Source organism: Pituophis catenifer, unplaced genomic scaffold (assembly GCF_029215685.1).
Source record: "Pituophis catenifer annectens isolate HBS135680 unplaced genomic scaffold, rPitCat1.0.hap2 SCAF_9, whole genome shotgun sequence".
Taxonomy (NCBI): domain Eukaryota; kingdom Metazoa; phylum Chordata; class Lepidosauria; order Squamata; family Colubridae; genus Pituophis; species Pituophis catenifer.
Window position 1 is genome coordinate 1,136,003 of NW_027256889.1, and position 17,700 is coordinate 1,153,702.

The following is a 17,700-nucleotide window of genomic DNA, read 5'->3' on the forward strand; positions in this document are numbered from 1 at the left end:
ACTGTCACACGAAGGCCTCTTGGTGCATTTGTGGGTGAATGATGGGGAGGTGGGGAGGGCCCTCTGGGGACGCGGCTTTGGAGGTCCTCCACCCATCCTGGAGCACTTGGCAGAGGTGTGGGAGGGGGGAGATAAGCACAGCCCCTGGCGTCTCAGCCGTTTGGGGCCGTTTGGGGCTTCAGCAACTCGACATTTCCAGATTCAGAAAAGGGCTGGTTTGGAAGTACAGATGATCCTCAACATGACAACAATGAAGCTCCAAATTTCCTTTGCTAAATGAGACAGTTGTTAAGTGAGTTTTGTCCCATTTTGCGACCTTGCTTGCCACAGTTGTTAAGTGAATCGGGCTTCCCCATTGTCTGCTGGTCGTGCAAGAATGATAGGAGTTACTTCTGAGTAGCTCCTTTATTGGTTGCTTGCCTATAGACAGAATCTTGCCGGACTAAAGCTGCCATCACTATTATACAGTATACAGTATGTGGTCCTTGACTTAAGAACAGTTCATTTAGTGACTGTTGGAAGCTATAACGGCACTGAAAAAAGGGACTGATGACCGTTTTTCACACTTGCGACCGTTTCAGCCTCCCCGTGGTCACGTGATCAAAATCCAGACACTTGACAACTGACTCATATTTATTACGGTTTCAATGTCATGGGGTCATGTGATCCCCTTTGCGACCTTCTAACGAGCAAAGTCAATGGGGAAGCCAGATTCACTTAACGACCGTGTGACTAACTTAATAACTGCAGCCATTCACTTAGTAACGGTGGCAAGATAGGCTGTAAAACGGGGTGAAACCGGACTTTGTGTCTCACTTAGCAACACAAATTTTGGGCTCAGTTGTGGTCGTAAGTTGAGGATTACCTGTATTCCTCAGCCGTGTAGCCAGATTTGGTTTGGAGAAGGGGATCTTGCTCGGGAGCTCCCGGACCTGAACTGATCACTTCCTGGATTGCGTCAATAAAAGGCGGGATAAAAACAAATAAGAATTAAACGAATTAAAGCAACCCCCTGGGTCTTCCTAAAAGCCTCCAATTTGCAGCTGTTTCGCTCTGCAGCCGCGCCAGCTTTCCCACTGAGCCACTGGATCCGTTTCCAGGAATATTGTTTAGATCCGTCGTTGGGTCACCGGTTCAGCTTGGAGTCTGTCCCAGAGACTCTCGTGTCTGAATCCGGAATCGTTTTCTGTCAAACTGAGACGCTCGTCCGGTGAGCGGTCGTGCTGCGGGCAGCCATTGCCTCTGCCAAGAAAGCATTCCAGCACCTTCCATCCAAAAGGAGAGGGCATTTTTCAAAAATCCTTTGGAACCGGCGGGTGAGGCCATTTTTGAAGGGGAACCTCAAAGCTAGAATTGCTCTAGAACCCCTTTTTACAGTGATCTAGACCAACTTCAGCAGCTGTAAATAACTAGATTATTTATGGGAGAAAAGAGGCAGCCCCAAAATATGTTTCCCTTGTAAGGGAGAATTTTATTTTGGAGGGAACGGGGGGGGGGGGGTTAAAACGTAACCTCACACGTCCCTTGTGAGGAGTCCTTGGCTCTCTCAGCTTGGTGGTTTTCTTGCAGACCTCTCATTACCAAACTAGGTAATATTATCAGCGAGAAGCAAATGGGTTTGCACTGATGATGTTACCTAGTTTGGTAATGAAACGTCTGCAAGAAAACCAAACTTGGAGAGCACCAAGGATCTCACAATCTTCCTCCTCCTCTTTGCAAACACCTCTTCCTCCTAGCATTGATGATGTTACCTAGTTGGGTCATGAAACGTCTGCAAGAAAGCCACCAAGCTCAGAGAGCCCCAAGGAACCCACCAGTCCTCTTCCTCCTCCTCCACCCAAACCCTACTCGCTTGTAGAACTGATGATGTGACCTAGTTGGGTCATGAAACGTTGGACCGTCTGCAAGAAAACAACCAGCAGAGGGAACACCAAGGGCTCCTCATTTCTACCTTGAGCTACAGATAATCTCCTCAATCTCCATCTTTTTTTTTTCCAAGCATGATTTATACCAGGGAGATGCCAGTTTTTTTCAGATTCCAAAATCGGAAGCGGTGCACCCCACTAGGAATAAAAGGGCCAGTGTGGGCGCATATTTATGGAAAAACAAAATTTCATAGCAAGGTCATTTTCTTGGGGTTGGTGCTTGACCTTTGCAAAGCCTCTTTGGAGCCCCAGAAGGATTCTAACAGCTGTGCAAAAATACAAGGGAAAAGGATTTCCTTGCCTTCATCAAATTTTTCTCCAAGGAAACAAAATGTACAAAAATGCGTGGAAAGTGACTCCTTAGTCATAGTAACCATCAGCAGAATTTTCCCTTCTGGGAAAGAAGAAAAAAGTCGATTAGCAAGAGGCTGGTAGATGCGATCTGCAGATATGCGCCTGTGGGAATCCCCTCAAAAGTATTAGGGGAGCTCGCACAGGGAAATTACGTTTTGGGGGAAAAGATATAACTTCATTTATCTGCAGCAAACGTTATTGGTCTGTAGAGCCATAGGGTTTCTCAACTTTGGCCATTTTAACTCCCAGGATTCCCTAATCAGCGTTCGTGGACTTTGACTCCCAGAATTCCTAGCCAGCATGAATTCTGGGAGTTGAAGTCCACCCATCTTAAAATGGCCAAGCTTGAGGAAGACTGCTGTAATGGGTGGCTTAGCAACAGGTTGGTAAGTTCAGAAATGGGCTCTAAAGCTTTGCTGGCTGTGGAATTCTAGGAGTTGAAGTCCACCAGGCTTAAGGTTGCCAAGGTTGGAGAGCCCTGCTCTAAAGTGTTTGGTCATTAAGGACAAGAAGTTTTATAATTTTTTTCCTATTACTTTTTTTGGAGGAAAAGCAATAATCAATGGCCCCGGCAGCTCCTTCGGAATATTAATTTTAGCTCTCTGTGGCTCCCCTGAACGTGAAAATTTGTTTTCTGCTCTCCCACTGTTCTGTAGCAGGGAACGCAGGGAAACCACCCGGCCAGCCTTAAAGAGATGCATCTGTGGTTCAAAAGCCATGTCTCCCCTTCCCCAGTCTGCCCCCCCTCCAGCCCTGCCCATGCGATCTGGCTCCAGCTGCCTGGTCTCTGAGCCCTCCCCAGCTGCCAAGGGTGGCGCTTTTCCATCCAAGGGAGCCCATGGGGGTCCTAAAATAGGGGTAACCAGAATGTGCATCATGTTTAGATACAGTGTAAATCCTATGTTCGCTAGCACTGATGATGTTCCCTAGTTGGGTCATGAAAGGTCTGCAAGAAAACAATCATGCTCAGAGAGCACCATGGACCCCACAGCCCTCCCTCTCCTCTTCCCCTTCTCCTCCTGTCCAAAAACCCCACTCCTTCCTAGCCCTGATGATGTTCCCTCATTGGGTCATGAAATGCCTGTAAACAACCGGTTTCTGAGAGCACCGAAGACCCCACAGTTCCTCCTCTCTGCAAACCCTTCTAGCACTGATGACGTTACCTGGTTTGGTAATGAAAGTTCTGCAAGAAAAACAACTAAGCTCAAAGAACCCCAAGGACTCCGCAGCCCATCCCGGAGCCGCACAGATTGCCGTCTACTGGAACGATGTCGTCCATTCCATGAGATCTTGGCATTGCTGCCAATACTTGGGGGAAATTTGGGAGTTGGGATGCAACTGACCAGTTATGCCCATTTCCCCCCTGTAGTCATATCCCCAAGTCCTGAAATCACCCAGGCAACAGATGGGGTGAAGGTGAAGAGGGGGTCAAATGCCTGGCTCACCTTGAACCCTCCTCCACCCCAGCTACCTATGAGCCCAGCTTTTTTGTAATGGGCTCTGCCGCTTCTGCTTTTTCTGCTGAGTTGTCTTCCCTGTGACGATGGGTCATGGGTGAGCAACCATGTGCCTGAGCTCCCCCCGCCCCCCGCCCCCCAATCAGAGGGTTCCCAGGCAGCGCAACCCTCCAGTCTGCTTCATGCCACGGAGGGGTGGAAGACGGCAGCAGCAGCCCAGAGGTTTTTCCCATCTGGGCTGAAGGACTTCCGGGGGCTTCTTCCCCAAAGGCCAAAGGGCAGGAGGCCAGGAGCAGCCCACAAGCGGCCTGGGAACGCCGGGCTTGGGGGCATCTGGGAGCCTTGGAACTGGGTGCGAGGAGGCTACGTGCTTCAAGACACTAGGCAGCATGAGGGAGGCCACGGCTTTCAAAAATCACTTGGTTGCATTAGATTAGAACCACTACAGACAAGAGTAAGGCTCTTTCTTTCTTTCTTTCTTTCTTTCTTTCTTTCTTTCTTTCTTTCTTTCTTTCTTTCTTTCTTTCTTTTTCTCTTTCTCTCTCTCTCCTTCCGTCCCTTCCTCCCTCTGCCTGCCTGCCTGCTTTCCCTCCCTCCCTCCCTCCTTTTCTTTTTCTTTCTTTTTTCCTACCATCCTCTCTCCCTTCCTTTCTTTCTCCTTCCCTTCCTCTTCCCTTCCTTCCTTTCTTCTTTCCTTCCTTCCTTCCCTCCCTCCTTCCTTCTTTCCTTTTTCCTTTCCTTTTTCTTTCTTTTCTTCCTCCCTCCATTCCTTCTGGGGGGGGGAGGGAGACTAGCCCAAAGTCACCCAGATCTCTACGTCTCCCAGCTCCTAGTCCAGCCCCTTTAACTACAGGACCAGACCAGACACCAAACCTTCCAGTCAGCTAGAAAAACTAGAATTCTCCTGGTGCAACTTCTGCCAGCTTCTGCACAAGCCCCCTTTCACTGCCACCCCTCCAGCACTTTGGGGTGAGCAGGCCTCAATCTCCCCCAGTCTCTTCCCAATTGGCCCACCTGAGCCCGGTGATGTCCCAGGTTTGAGGCACCAGAGGTGAGTTTGTGGAAGGGAGGGAGGGAGGGAGGGAGGGAAGGAGCCAAACCAGGCAGACTTTAGGATCCCGAGGATGCCTGCCTGTGCTCCAGCCTGTCTGGGATGCACCTGGCTGGGAATTGCAGAAGAGCCAAGAGTGTGAAGGGGGAGACCGGCTGGGAAAGCTTTGCTCTTTTCTCTCTGCAAAAGGCATCTTCTCGCACTTGGCTCTCCTGCCTGGACCACCAAAGGAACCCGCTTCCATCGGTAAGTAGGGGCTTGTCGAATCGTCCTCCTTTCGGGCAGAGGGGCTTCCCCAGGTTGAGGGGCTGCCTATAAAAGCCTCTTTTGGGGCCCCTTGCAAACAAAAGGAGGTGAGAGGGAGAGTACAGAGTTGGAGGTCTCCTAGTCCAACCTTGGAACTTTTAAGACTTGTGGACTTCAACTCCCGGAATTGCTGGCTGGGGAATTCTGGGAGTTGAGGTCCACAAGTCTTAAAAGTTCCCAAGATTGCTTACTCTTACTCCATACCATTCTAGACAAGTAACTGCCCAGTCTCTTCTTGGAAGCCTCCAGTGAAGGAGCACCCACAGCTTCTGGAGGGAAGCAGCTAATTGTCCCCGCTGTTAGGAAGTTTCTCCTGAATGCCAGGTTGCTTCTCTCCTTGATTCGTTCCCATGCGTTGCTTTTTGTCCTGCCTTCAGGGGCTTTGGAGAAGACCCCCTCTTCTCTGTGGCAGCCCCTCAGATATTGGAAGATTTCTATCACGTCACCCCAGAGCTTCTCCTCCTGAGACTACCCAGGTCCTACAACCGTTCATCGTACGGTTTACGGCAAAGAGCTTGCCGAATCAAGCCTGCATTGACCGCTGGAGAAAAGCAGACCAGCCTTGCCTGGAAATGTTAAAGGGGGCATCACAATGCAAGCACCCTCCCTGATCTGCATTCTCCACGGATCAATAGAGGACTTGATTACTCATTATCCAAACTAGGTAACATCACCAGTGCTAGAAGGGACTGCATATAAACACAGAGCCCCCCCTTGTAGCACTGATGATGTTACCTATGAGATGCTGCAAGAAAACCTCACAGTCTTCCTCCTCCTCCTCCCCCACAAACCTCCCTCCCTTGTAACATTGATGATGTTACCTACTTGGGTAATGAAACGTCTGCAAGAAAACAACCCAGCTCAGAGAGCATGAAGGACCCTACAGTCCTCCCCCTCCCCCTCCTCCTCCTCTTCCCTTTCCACCTTTTCCGTGAACCCCCAGACACTCGGTACCTGCCATGTTACTTTGTGGGTGCTTTGGCGGTTTCGGATATTCACGGCTGAGCTGCTGAGGGCTGGATTTTCCAGCAGGGCGACACCCAGCCTGCTTGAAATAAAACAGACCCACAATAAACAAACATGAAAAGGAGAAACAAGATGCTACTGAGACTGAAAAAGGAGAAGGAACGTGGTTTTCCTTCAGGGTGGAATGAAGGCCAGCTCGACTGGGACATGTGACCTCCGTTCTTCTTGGGAAAGAACTAACCCGGGTTAATTTAGTGAAGCATACTGTAGTTGCATTTGCATGTTGAAGTGAATCACTCTATGCCATTGTTCCTCAATCGTGGTCACTTAAGGCTTGTGGACTTCACCTCCCATAATTCCTAAGAGCTAGCTGGGGGATTCTGGGAGTTGAAGTCCACTCATCTAAAGTGAACAAGGTTGACAAACACCATTGCATGCAGTCAAACAGCAGCTGTATGTCCCCCCCACCGCTCCCAAGCCAAGATCTGAAGAACTACTGGCCTGATCCTGGTTTATTCCATCTCTGGATTGCTACCTCTCTGTCTTTGTCCTTCAAGGGTGGGAAACTCCTGTGCTGCAGATGGGATGCACCTTATCCAGCACGGGGGACGCAACGGACCCAGCCGTCTCTGCAGACAGGAGGGGCTCAGCTTTAGGCCTGGATGAGAAAGGGACGGACGGCAGCCATGGGGAGAGGGAGGAAGCGTTTCCCCTCTCCGAGGCCCAGAAAGAGTGGATCCGGGAGTCCTGGAACCTTCTCCATAAGAACATCGCCAGAGTGGGGATCATTGTCTTTATTGGGTAAGCTTCGAAGGTTTCTCTCTTGCAAGGGAACATCCCAGTCAATGCAACATAAGCCACGATGTGCAGCTGTTGGGGGAAGGCTGGTCTTTGGTCACGTGACTGTGGGGGTCATAAATGTCTGTGGCGATTGTCCGTCATCCAGGTCAGGGTTGCCCCAAAAGTGCTTTTTCCAAAGGACTTTGTTTTTCCTTGAAGACTTTTCCCTTCTCACCCAAGGAACTTCTTCCGTTCTGACTGAATGAGTCAGAAGATTCACTCAGAACGGAAGAAGCTCCTTGGATGAGAAGCGAAATGTCTTCAAGGAAAAAACCAAAGTCCTTTGGAAAAAAGCACCTTTGGGACAACTGTCAAAAGTGTGGAAATTGGTCCTAAATCACTATTTTTCAGTCCTGTTGTAACATTGAGCAGTCACTAAATAAATGGTTGTAAGTTGAGGACTACTATAAAGCTTTTCTCTATTGCAGCATCTGCATCTTCCCCAAAGATCTGGGGGTCTTCCCCCGCCCCACTGAAGGTGTCCCCAGAAGACCTGGCTGTTCTCCCAGGCCTTGGACAAGATAAGGGCCAAGCACTTCTCCCTCCCTCCCCTTCATCCCTCTATTCATTCCTCCCTCCTTCCCTTCATCCCCCCCTCCCTCCATTCATCCCTCCCTCCTTTTCTTCATTCCTCCATTCCTCCATCCCTCCATTCATCCCTCCCTCTCTCCTTCCCTTCATCCCTCCCTCCCTCCTTCATGTGTGGGGTTGATTCTTCTCCGCCATCCGGCTTCTCTTCCTTTCTAACTTCTAAGCCACCCATGGAGGTCGGCAGTCCAGGGAGGGAATCTCTAAATCTAATTTAATGAAATAAAATAGTGTTTCTCAAGGGGGGGGGACTCCACTTTGCAAGATGATTCATCCCAAAGTTGCATCTCTTGGGATCAGCAGCCTCTCCCACGCCTGGCGGGCTCCCCAACCAAGGGAAGTCAACTCGCCAGGCAGGGGAAACGGAGGATTGGCCCCTGGCTTCCATCGCAGGGAGGCATTCCCAGTCAACCACAATGCCCGTTTAAGGAACCCCTCCCCCCCATTTGACTCTGAGACTTCCATCTCGGTTCTCCCTCGGGAGAAGTTTTGCATCCAGATATATTTTATTCTTTGTACTGTTCCCATCTGCCCTTAAAACATGAACAGAATCCAGAATGGGAATCTGAGAATCTGCGTCTCCACTAGATAATCGACAGTCAAGCTGAAAATCAATCAATCAAGTTGAAATAGCAAACAGGGATAAAAATCCTTTACTCTGACAAAATGAAATTCAATGGTGAAAAAAGCAAGGCTGGGGAGATTGGGGGCCCAGTGGAAGAGGGACTTTGTAACTCAGGGTTGAATTGTGTGGTCCATTGTCAGTGCTAGAAGGGAAGGGGGGTTGGGAGGAGGAGGAGGAGGACTGGGGGGTCCTTGGTGCTCTCTGTGCTTGGTGGTTTTCTTGCAGACCTTTCATGACCCAACTAGGGAACATGATCAGTGCTAGAAGGTAATTTGGGAGGAGGAGGAGGAGGAGGAGGAGGAGGAGGAGGAGGAGGAGGAGGAGGAGGAGGAGGAGGAGGTGAATTGTGAGGTCTTTGGTGCTCTCTGCACTTCATTTTTTTCTTGAAGACTTTTCATGACCCAACTAGGTAACAACATCAGTGCTAAAAGGGAGAGGAGTTCCTATCTGTGTTATGAAATCTCTGCAAGAAAATCACCAAGCTCAGAGAGCATCAAGTACCCCATAATCCTCTTCTTCCTCCTCTTCTCCTCCTCCCCCTTCTAGCACTGATGATGTTCCCTAGTTGGGTTATGAAATGTCTGCATGAAAACCACCAAGCTCAGAGACCACCAAGGCCCCCACTGTCCTCCTCCTGTCCTGGCCAGTCATACCGGAATGCCCACTGCTGCAGACAGTCAGTTTTTACTCCCCTGGGATCATTCAGTGAGGCAATAAATTCCACTCGTGATTATCAGACTCACAGCAAGCCAATAAGCATTTTCCGCCCCAGGAAACCTTTTCGCATCAGGATCTCGGACCTCTGCACAGTCTCCCAGCGGGGCTGATCCACGCTGACTCGCAAACGAGGGAAGCATCTCTGGAAACTTGTTCAGGGGCCATTGTGGATCAACCCTGCATGAGAATCTGCCTAGAGCCTCTGCAACGGTCCGGTTGATTTCCAGATGTTAAGCGGCTCTGCAATCTGTTGGAAAGGGACCCCCTGTTTGCCAAGGGCAAAGGCTGGCATGGGAAGAGAGAGAAAAAAGGAAGGAGAAAAATCTGAGCCCCCCCCTCCTTCTACAGCCCCCATCCACCCACCCCTTGCTGGCTCTTTTTTTTTCCAATATTTTTTTTTTTCATTTTATTCTTTCCAAAATTAAAATACAAACTCTAAAAGGAAAAAAAGAGGAAAGAAACAAGAACAAAATTAAACTAAACAAAACAAGAAAAAAATGTCCATTAAAAAACCCCATACACATAGATTGTCCCCCCACACACCCCGACAACAAATATATTTCAATAATAATAGTTCCCTTGCAAAACTCTCTTGTGCCCCTTTTAGGCTTCACCCCCTGGGGCCCAGCTGGCTTAACGCCTCTCCTGCCCCCTGGAAGCCTAAGGGAGGCAGCAGCAGGCAGGAGGGCAGCCCCGGCTTTTGTGGAACCTTCCTGCCTCCCTCCCACCCCAGGGGCCTTCCCTTGTTTGGCAGGCTAAGGTGCCCGCCTGACGGGTTTTGTGTAGAAGCCGAGGGAGCTGGCACCAGCTTTTCAGGTGGCTGCGCCATTCAAATGCTCCTGGCTAATTAAAATCAGAGCAAAATAGATGAACGCCCTGAATTATAACCCACCAAGGTAGCGTTATGTTTCTTGAACTGAGCTCTTTCAAGGGAGAATCACCGAAGGAGTCCGATTTGGCAAGTCCTCTGGGCTGTTTTTCCTTTGGCGCCCCTGGAAGTCCAGTTTGTTCATGTTGGCAGGAGAACGAGAGAAAACATTGAACGTAGAATGTAGAATAAATGAGTTGGAAGGGACCCCGGAGGTCTTCTAGTCCAACCCGGTGCTCAAACAGGAGACCCTCTGCCATTCCAGACAAGGGGCTCTCTCTTCTTGAAAGCCTTCCAAGGAAGGAAGGAAGGAAGGAAGGAAGGAAGGAAGGAAGGAAGGAAGGAAGGAAGGAAGGAAGGAAGGAAGGAAGGAGTAACAGAATAACAGAGTTGGAAGGGACCTTGGAGGTCTTCTAGTCCAACCCCCTGCTTGAGCAGGAGACCCTCTACCATTTCAGACAAAGGGTTGTCCATGTTGCAAAAGATGCCTGGTTAGAACTAGTACAATCATCTTTCAGCCACAGAATTTTTAATGCGGACTACAGGGTCATAAAAAGTGGGTTTTCAGGATCATAAAAAAGGAGGGTTTTGTTTTTTTAAATTCTTAAGTTTGTTGATAAGGGACAACAGCAAGAGCCCTGGTGGCGCAGTAGACTAAAGTACTGTTATTAACATCAAGCTGATTCCAGCCTGCACAGTCATAAGAATGATTGGTCGCATTTATATGCCACCCATTTGCCAGCGGCTCTGAATTTCCCAGCGACGGAAAACCCATCCCTTTTCAGTGCCTGTCTCTGTCCCTTACCCAGCTTCAATGCAGTTTCCTCCCACGAAGAGAGCCACAAATCCACGAATCCAAAATCAATGACATCTTTTTAAGTGGCTGCAACATACACTGATCACGTCTCCCACGCTGGAGCAGACGCGACCGGATTCATCTTCTTAAGCCTCTTTTAATGAAACCACAACATTCAAAGAATTTGATAGAAAGGAAGGTCTGTTTGTTATTTAGTCAAGGCCAAGTGCTTGCAGACAGAGAGCTAGGGAGCAGTCAAAACTTTAACACATCCTTTTCAACTTCTGAATCGTGTGTTGCACCGTTGCGTTGCCTTTGTTTGTTTTCACTGGGGTAAGAAGAAGAAAGACAGCTCTCCAGATGCCTTGCATTTCTGCAGAAAAGTTTCCAATTGAACCTTATCCACATGGATTATATTGAAAGGCCCACCATCCAAAAAGCCCAACAAAGAATGTTCTTCCTGCGCCAACTCCAAAAACTCAGATGGCCCAAAGAGCTGCCGATAAGCGTCCTACAAAGGAATTATGGAGTCTGTCATTTGCACCTCTGTAACTGTCTGGTCTGGCACAGCAACCAAACAGACTCTGAGGGATGGTCAGGATTGCAGAGAAAACAGTTGCAAGAGTTGCTTTGCTGGCTGGTGAATTCTGGGAGTTGCCAAGGTTGGAGACCCCTGCTATAGGGCACTGCACGCCAAAACAACCAGACACAAGGACAGCCCCCCACCCCCACCCCCAATGGTAAACCACTAATTCCCACAATACTGTCTTATGCCCTGGGATATTGAACCGTTAGTAGGGCTGTATTTACCTATTAGCCTTCTCATCTTTCCTAGTTCCTAGGCATCTTGTTATTTCTATCTTATGATTTATGTTGATTGCTTTTATTTAGTATCTTATGACTATCACTGAGTGTTGCACCTTATGATTTATGGGGATTGTGTTTTATCATTATGATCATTATTTATCACTTGTTGCTTATATGTACAATGAGAGCATATGCACCAGAGACAAATTCCTTGTGTGTCCAATCACACTTGGCCAATAAAGAATTCTATTCTATTCTATTCTATTCTATTCTATTCTATTCTATTCTATTCTATTCTATTCTATTCTACCCTACCTTATTCTTATTCCTATTCCTATTCTCTTTGCTTCTCTTCTCTTCTCTTCTCTCCTCTCCTACAGGGCCTCCTTGGGGTGCCATCAGCCAAACAGTGCAGGCTGGTGACCCCCAGGGGGAGGGCCTTCTCTGTGGGGGCACCTACCCTCTGGAATCAATTGCTTCCAGAGATAAGGAGAATCCAAGACCTCAGTGCCTTCCGCCGTGCCCTTAAAACCTTCCTTTTCCAGCAAGCCGGGCTGGCCTAATTTTTTAAGTGTTTTTAAGTGTTTTGTTTATTGTTTTTAATTAATGGGGCCAAATTTATATATGTATATTTTAACTGCATTTTAATATTTGTACTTGATGTTTTTACTTGGCTGTTCACCGCCCTGAGTCCTCAGGGAGAAGGGCGGTATACAAATTCAAAATAAAATAAAATAAAAATAAAATAAATTTTATTCTATTCCATTCCATTATTTTTCATTTATTCATATTCTGTTCCTTTCCAATCTGTTTCTCTTCCCTTCCCTTCCCTCCTCTCCTCTCCTCTTCTCTTCCCGACTTAACCCTTACCAGGATGGCTGGTGGAAAGAGCCGGGAGATGGGAACTGAGATTTGAAATCTTGGGGGTGCAACCTGCCGCAGAAGCCCGCCTGGCATCAAAAACTAACAAATGAAAGGACCAGTAGATTTTAGGGCCAAGCAATCTCGAACTTTCTTGGGGATCTGACGGGCACTTCAGTCTCCAGGGAGCCATTTCCAGCTTGGCTGGGTTTGCACTGCTGTTTTAACACGTGCTTTTCAGATGGCTTTTACAGATTGTGTTGGCTTTTGTTTGAAGAGAGTTTTAAACATCCTGGGATCACGATGACAAAGGCCAGGATAAACATTCCTTGAACAATTCTTGTGTTTATCCCCCTCCCCTTTTTTTTAGCCAAAGAAGATGCCATAAAACCAGGGGGGAAGGAGGGAAGGGGGGGAGGGGACAGAGCCTCAAAGATAGGAGGGGAAAGAAAAGGGGTTCAAAAACGCCTCTGAACATGGGGGTGGGCTGTCTGGTCTGTGAGAAGAGAGGCAGGAGGAAGAGGAACTGCAGAATAAGCAATGGTCAGATAAGAGACCCCTCAGCCCTCAGGAGAAAAAGGGGCCTGGCAAACATCTCAGAAGGGACCCTCCCCACTCTCTGGCACTGCAATGGTCGGGGTGAGGGGGGGCGAGAAAGAAACCAACTTTCAGGCTTGCAAGTTGCTAATAAAGGAGAATATTTAGCAATGATGATTTAACCTTGTTTGGGCAATGAGATGCGTGCAAGAAAACAATCAAGGCCAGAGAGCACCAAGGACCCCTCACTGCAAGGTTCTGTTAATGTAACCTTGCAATAAAGATAGTATTTGTAGTATATAAATACTAGTTTATATACTTATTTACATTTATATACTATTTATAGTATATAAATACTAGTGGCTTTTTCACAGTTATGACCTTTGCAGCATCCCCATGGCCAGGTAATCAAAATTCAGATGCTTGGCAACTGACTCATATTTATGACAGTACCCTGGGATCACGTGATTCCCCCTTTTGTGATCTTCTGACAAGCAAAGTCAATGGGGAAGCCAGATTCACTTAACAAACGTGTGACTAATTTAACCATTGCAGTGACTCACTTAACAACTATGGCAAGAAAGGTTGTAAAATGGGGCAAAACGTACTTAACAACTGTCTCATTTAGCAACTGAAATTTTGGGCTCAATTTATTTATTTATTTATTTATTTATTTATTTATTTATTTATGTAATTTATATGCCGCCCTTCTCCCGAAGGACTCAGGATGGCTTACAAAAAAAACATTCAAACATTCAATTGTGGTGGTAAGTCGAGGACTTCCTGTACATGTTTCTCCCCGCCTCACCTTTACAGTCCCAGAGACTGTTGGGGGGGGCGGTGTCCTCTGAGATGTTTGCCAAGCCCCTTTTCCTTCTGTGGGCTGAGCAGACTCTTCTCTGACCGTTGCCTAGACTGCACTACCTCCTCCTCCTCCTCCTCCTCCTCCTCCTCCTCCTCCTCCTCCTCCTCCTCCTCCTCCTCCTCCTCCTCCTGTCTTTTGGGGACCTGACAGTCCATTAGAGTTCGGAGGAAGAGAAGACCCCATTTCCCCAAAGGCCTCCCAAGGAACTCACTCTCTGGACTGTCTCCTGTTTCTTCTCCAGACTCTTTGAGACCCACCCAGAGTGTAAAGACGTCTTTTTCCTCTTCCGTGATGTGGACGATCTGCAGCAGCTGAAGATGAGTAAGGAACTGCAAGCTCATGGCCTCAGGTGGGTCTGGGGGTCCTCTTTGGGCCAGGATTCTGGGTCTCCTCCATCCAAACGGCAGGGTCACCTGGACTGAGAGTCCATCGTCCCCTTTAGAGATGGTTCTCAGGGGATGCTTGGATCCTTCGTTGTGCCGTGGGCAACACGAGGGCATTTGCATCCTTCCGTGACCCAGAAATAAGGAGAATTTTCCTGACAAGGAGGACAATTAACCAGTGGAACAGCTTGCCTTCAGAAGTTATGGGTGTTCCATCACTGGAGGTTTTCAAGAAGAGACTGGACAGCCATTTGTCCAGAATGACATAAGGCAGGGACTTATGGACCTGTGGACTTCAACTCCCAGAATTCCCCAGCCAGGATGCTAATGAACTTTTAAGTTGGGTGGACTTCAACTCCCAGAATTCCCTAACTAACATGTTAATAAACTTTTACGATACATGGAATTTAACTCCCAGAATTCCCCAGGCGGCATGCAGTTGGGCGGTTTTGGTGCTTTTTGGCAGAGGATTGGGGGGGAGGGGAAATCTCTTTTTTTATTTTTCTGGCTTTTATCTTCCCCATGGGCCTGACATTTGGCTGCTGCAACACGATCTTCCCCGTTTTTTGGAGAGGAAGGGTACATGTGGCCTGCATTATCATCTTGGTTTTATCTCTTGATCTTTATGGGTTCTGGAGGAGATTATAATAATCCTTGAAGGCCAGCTAAGAAGTTGGCATATCTAGGCCAGAGCTTCTCAATCTTGGCAGCTTGAAGAGGGGCGGACTTCAACTCCCAGAATTCTGGGAGTTTGCCGGGAGTTTGCCAGCTTTGCTGGCTGGGGAATTCTGGGAGTTGAAGTCCAGCCCTCTTCAAGCTTCCAAGATTGAGAAGCACAAGTCTAGACTCTGAAAGGATTATCTCAATGCTTTGGGACCTCCAAGTCCCTCTCCTCCAGCCGTTTCCCCCCCATGCCGCCACACCCCATGGATGGGAAGAAAGAGCTGCATTCTTTTGCTTTCCTAGACATTTCCCATAATTTGGAGAATTCCTCCCTTCTCCCTTCTTATGCAAGGCTGAATCCGAACTTCTGCCCTGCCCAGAACTTTGCTGTGGGTCTTCGATAGATTTCCTAGGAATGGGGGCCTCGCGTCCCACGGAGGACAAACGCCTCCCCGCCAAGAGGTCTCCTCTCTTCTCTCGCCCTCCCCAGAGTGATGTCCTTCGTTGAGAAGAGCGTGGCCCGGCTGGATCAAGAAGACAAACTGGAGCTCCTGGCCTTTGAGCTGGGAAAGAACCACTTCCATTATAGAGCTCCCCCCAACTACTACGAGGTGAGAGGAAGGACACAGGGAGCGCAGCCAACTTTCTGCGGCCAACTCACTGCAGGAAATTTAACAATTCTATTTACCGTAAATTATTTAAAATGAAGAAAGAATTATTTTAATTTTTGCCATTCACATTTCATTCTGTCCCTCCTTTTTCATCCTTTCTTTAATGATTCTATTCCACCATTTCTTTGATATTAGTGTAACTCTTGCCCCACAGCGAGCTGTCCTACGACAAGATTAGGGGACTGGAGGCTAAAACTTACGATGAACGGTTGCAGGAACTGGGCATGGCTAGTCTAGGGAAGTGAAGGACCAGGGGAGACAGGATAGCAATTTTCCAAAGGACCGTAGTTTGAGGACCCCTGATTAAGTGCAATATAAAAAAATGCAAATAATTTTTCTGTGGACCACCAAAATTTTCTCACGGACCACCAGTTGGTGACCGCTGGACTAGATGACCTACAAGGTCCCTTCCAACTTTTAACTCTGCCCCCAGGTCCGTCCTCTCCTTGTCCTACCTATGGAAGGGCAGCAATATTCCCTTGTGATTAGTGCTGTTGCTTCTTCTAAATGCTTGGCTGGTCTCCTGCCAACATCGCCTGGTTCACTCAATGCATTGCAGGTGCGGTGTCTCTACCTGTCCTCCATTAAAACATGCAGATGTGTTGCTTTTTGGTTTCTTTAGATTTTGTTTTTTGCCTGATTGGTCTTGCTAAGAAAGAAAAAAAAATTGAAGCATAAACACCAAGGAAGAAGACAAATGAAAAATGACCAAGCCTAAACCCTTGTAAAATTCATGGTGTGAGGCGAGGGAATTGCACCATAAAATTTTATCCTCTTTTCTCAGATGTTATTGTAGAACCAGGACTGTATCTCTTCAAATGTCTGTGGCCTGTAACACATATATTTTAAAGCAATCCAATGGCTATAAAAGCTGCTAGTAATTCACAGCAGGTAATCCACTTCTCGGTCTTTCTTTCCCCAAATTACTGTTGTTTCTTTGGCTTTTTATATTTTTCTTTTCTTTTTTTTCTCAGTACATTGGAGTTCAATTCATCCAGGCTGTTCGGCCAATTCTCAAAGAAGATTGGACTCTGGAAGTTGAGAAGGCCTGGGAGGTAAGGAGAATTTGGAAGGTAAGCAGGGATTATCAAGCAGAAAGTATCCTAATTACCAAGAAGAAAACCGTATTCCATCAAAACTGACAGAGCTCACAGTGACTGTATATAAACAGGACACAAACCCCAGATTCACTAATGATGTTAGTTAGTTGGGTTATGAAACCTCTGCAAGCAAACCACCTAGTTCAGAGACTACCAAGGACCCCACAGTCTCCTCCTCCTCCTCCTGTCCACAAACCCCACTCCCTTGTAGCACTGATGATGTTACCTAGTTGGGTTATGAAACATTTGCAAGGAAGCAACTAAGTTCAGAGAACACCAATAATCAATTCTGGTCATAAGTCGAGGACTGGCTGAATTACACTTAGAGTTATAAAAAAAATGCCTTCTCTTTAATCTCCCCCCCCTCATTCCCAAGGGTCTCTTCAGATACCTGGCAGCTGTGATGCGCAGGGGCTTCCATAATGAAGGAAAGAGCCTGGGGGCCAGCCCCCTTCTTCCCCCACAGACAGCTGACATGGAATCCGCTCCAGACCAAATCTGAAGAAGGTGTCATTCCTGGAAGTGGCTCGTTGAAGGATCTCCTTGGACTTCCTGCTAGGAGCCCCTGATGCTGTCCAAGGAAGGTCCTTTTGGGAAGAGTTTGCATTTCTGCTTCGTGGTTCTTGCAGAGTCTACATTTCACCCTTCCAGTTGTTCAGCTACAGCAGTCCCTCAGCCCCACACCTGAAGCCCTGAACTTGTCCCCTAACACAAGAAGACAAAGTGTGACATTGTGTAGACCTTGGAAAGGTTTTGGACGGAAGCCGTCTTGCCCAGTGTGTCCCATCAAACATCTCTCGGCATCTGTAGAATTTGCTTCGTTATAGCCATTCCTTGCAATCTTTCAGATATACAATCTCAGAGTGGAAAACTTTGGAGACATGGAGGATAGGGACTGTCCTCCTCAAGAGAGGCCAAGATGTTGTCTGGTCAGGCATGGGGATGATCTCGGGATGATCACTGCCATGATGTTAAAAGGATGCTAAGACCCTGGAAAGAGTGTAGAGAAGAGCAACGAAGATGATTAGGGGGCTGGAGGCTAAAACATATGAAAAATGGTTGTAGGAACTGGGTATGTCTAGTCTAACAAAGAGAAGGACTAAGGGTGACTTGGTAGCAGCCTTCCAATATCTAAGGGGCTTCCACAGAGAAGAGGCGGGGGTGGGGTCCACCTGTTCTCCAAAGGACCAGAAGGCAGGACAAGAAGCAACAGATGGAAACTCATCAAGGAGAGAAACAACCTGGAACTAAGGAGGAATTTCCTGACAGTTAGAACAATTAACCTGTGGAACAACTTGCCTCCAGAAGTTGTGAATGCTC

The 17,700-nt window shown here is 47.8% G+C and overlaps 1 protein-coding gene across 1 annotated transcript; it reads left to right on the top strand.

Moving 5' to 3' along the window:
* Positions 1 to 6,639: 6,639 nt before the first annotated feature.
* LOC139321241 (neuroglobin-like) lies at positions 6,640 to 17,006 on the top strand. Its single transcript, XM_070949899.1, has 5 exons — positions 6,640 to 6,860; positions 13,805 to 13,912; positions 15,100 to 15,220; positions 16,255 to 16,335; positions 16,757 to 17,006. The coding sequence occupies exons 1-5, from the start codon at positions 6,640 to 6,642 to the stop codon at positions 16,880 to 16,882; spliced, it is 657 nt and encodes a 218-aa protein (XP_070806000.1). The 3' UTR covers positions 16,883 to 17,006.
* The last annotated feature ends 694 nt before the right edge of the window (positions 17,007 to 17,700 follow it).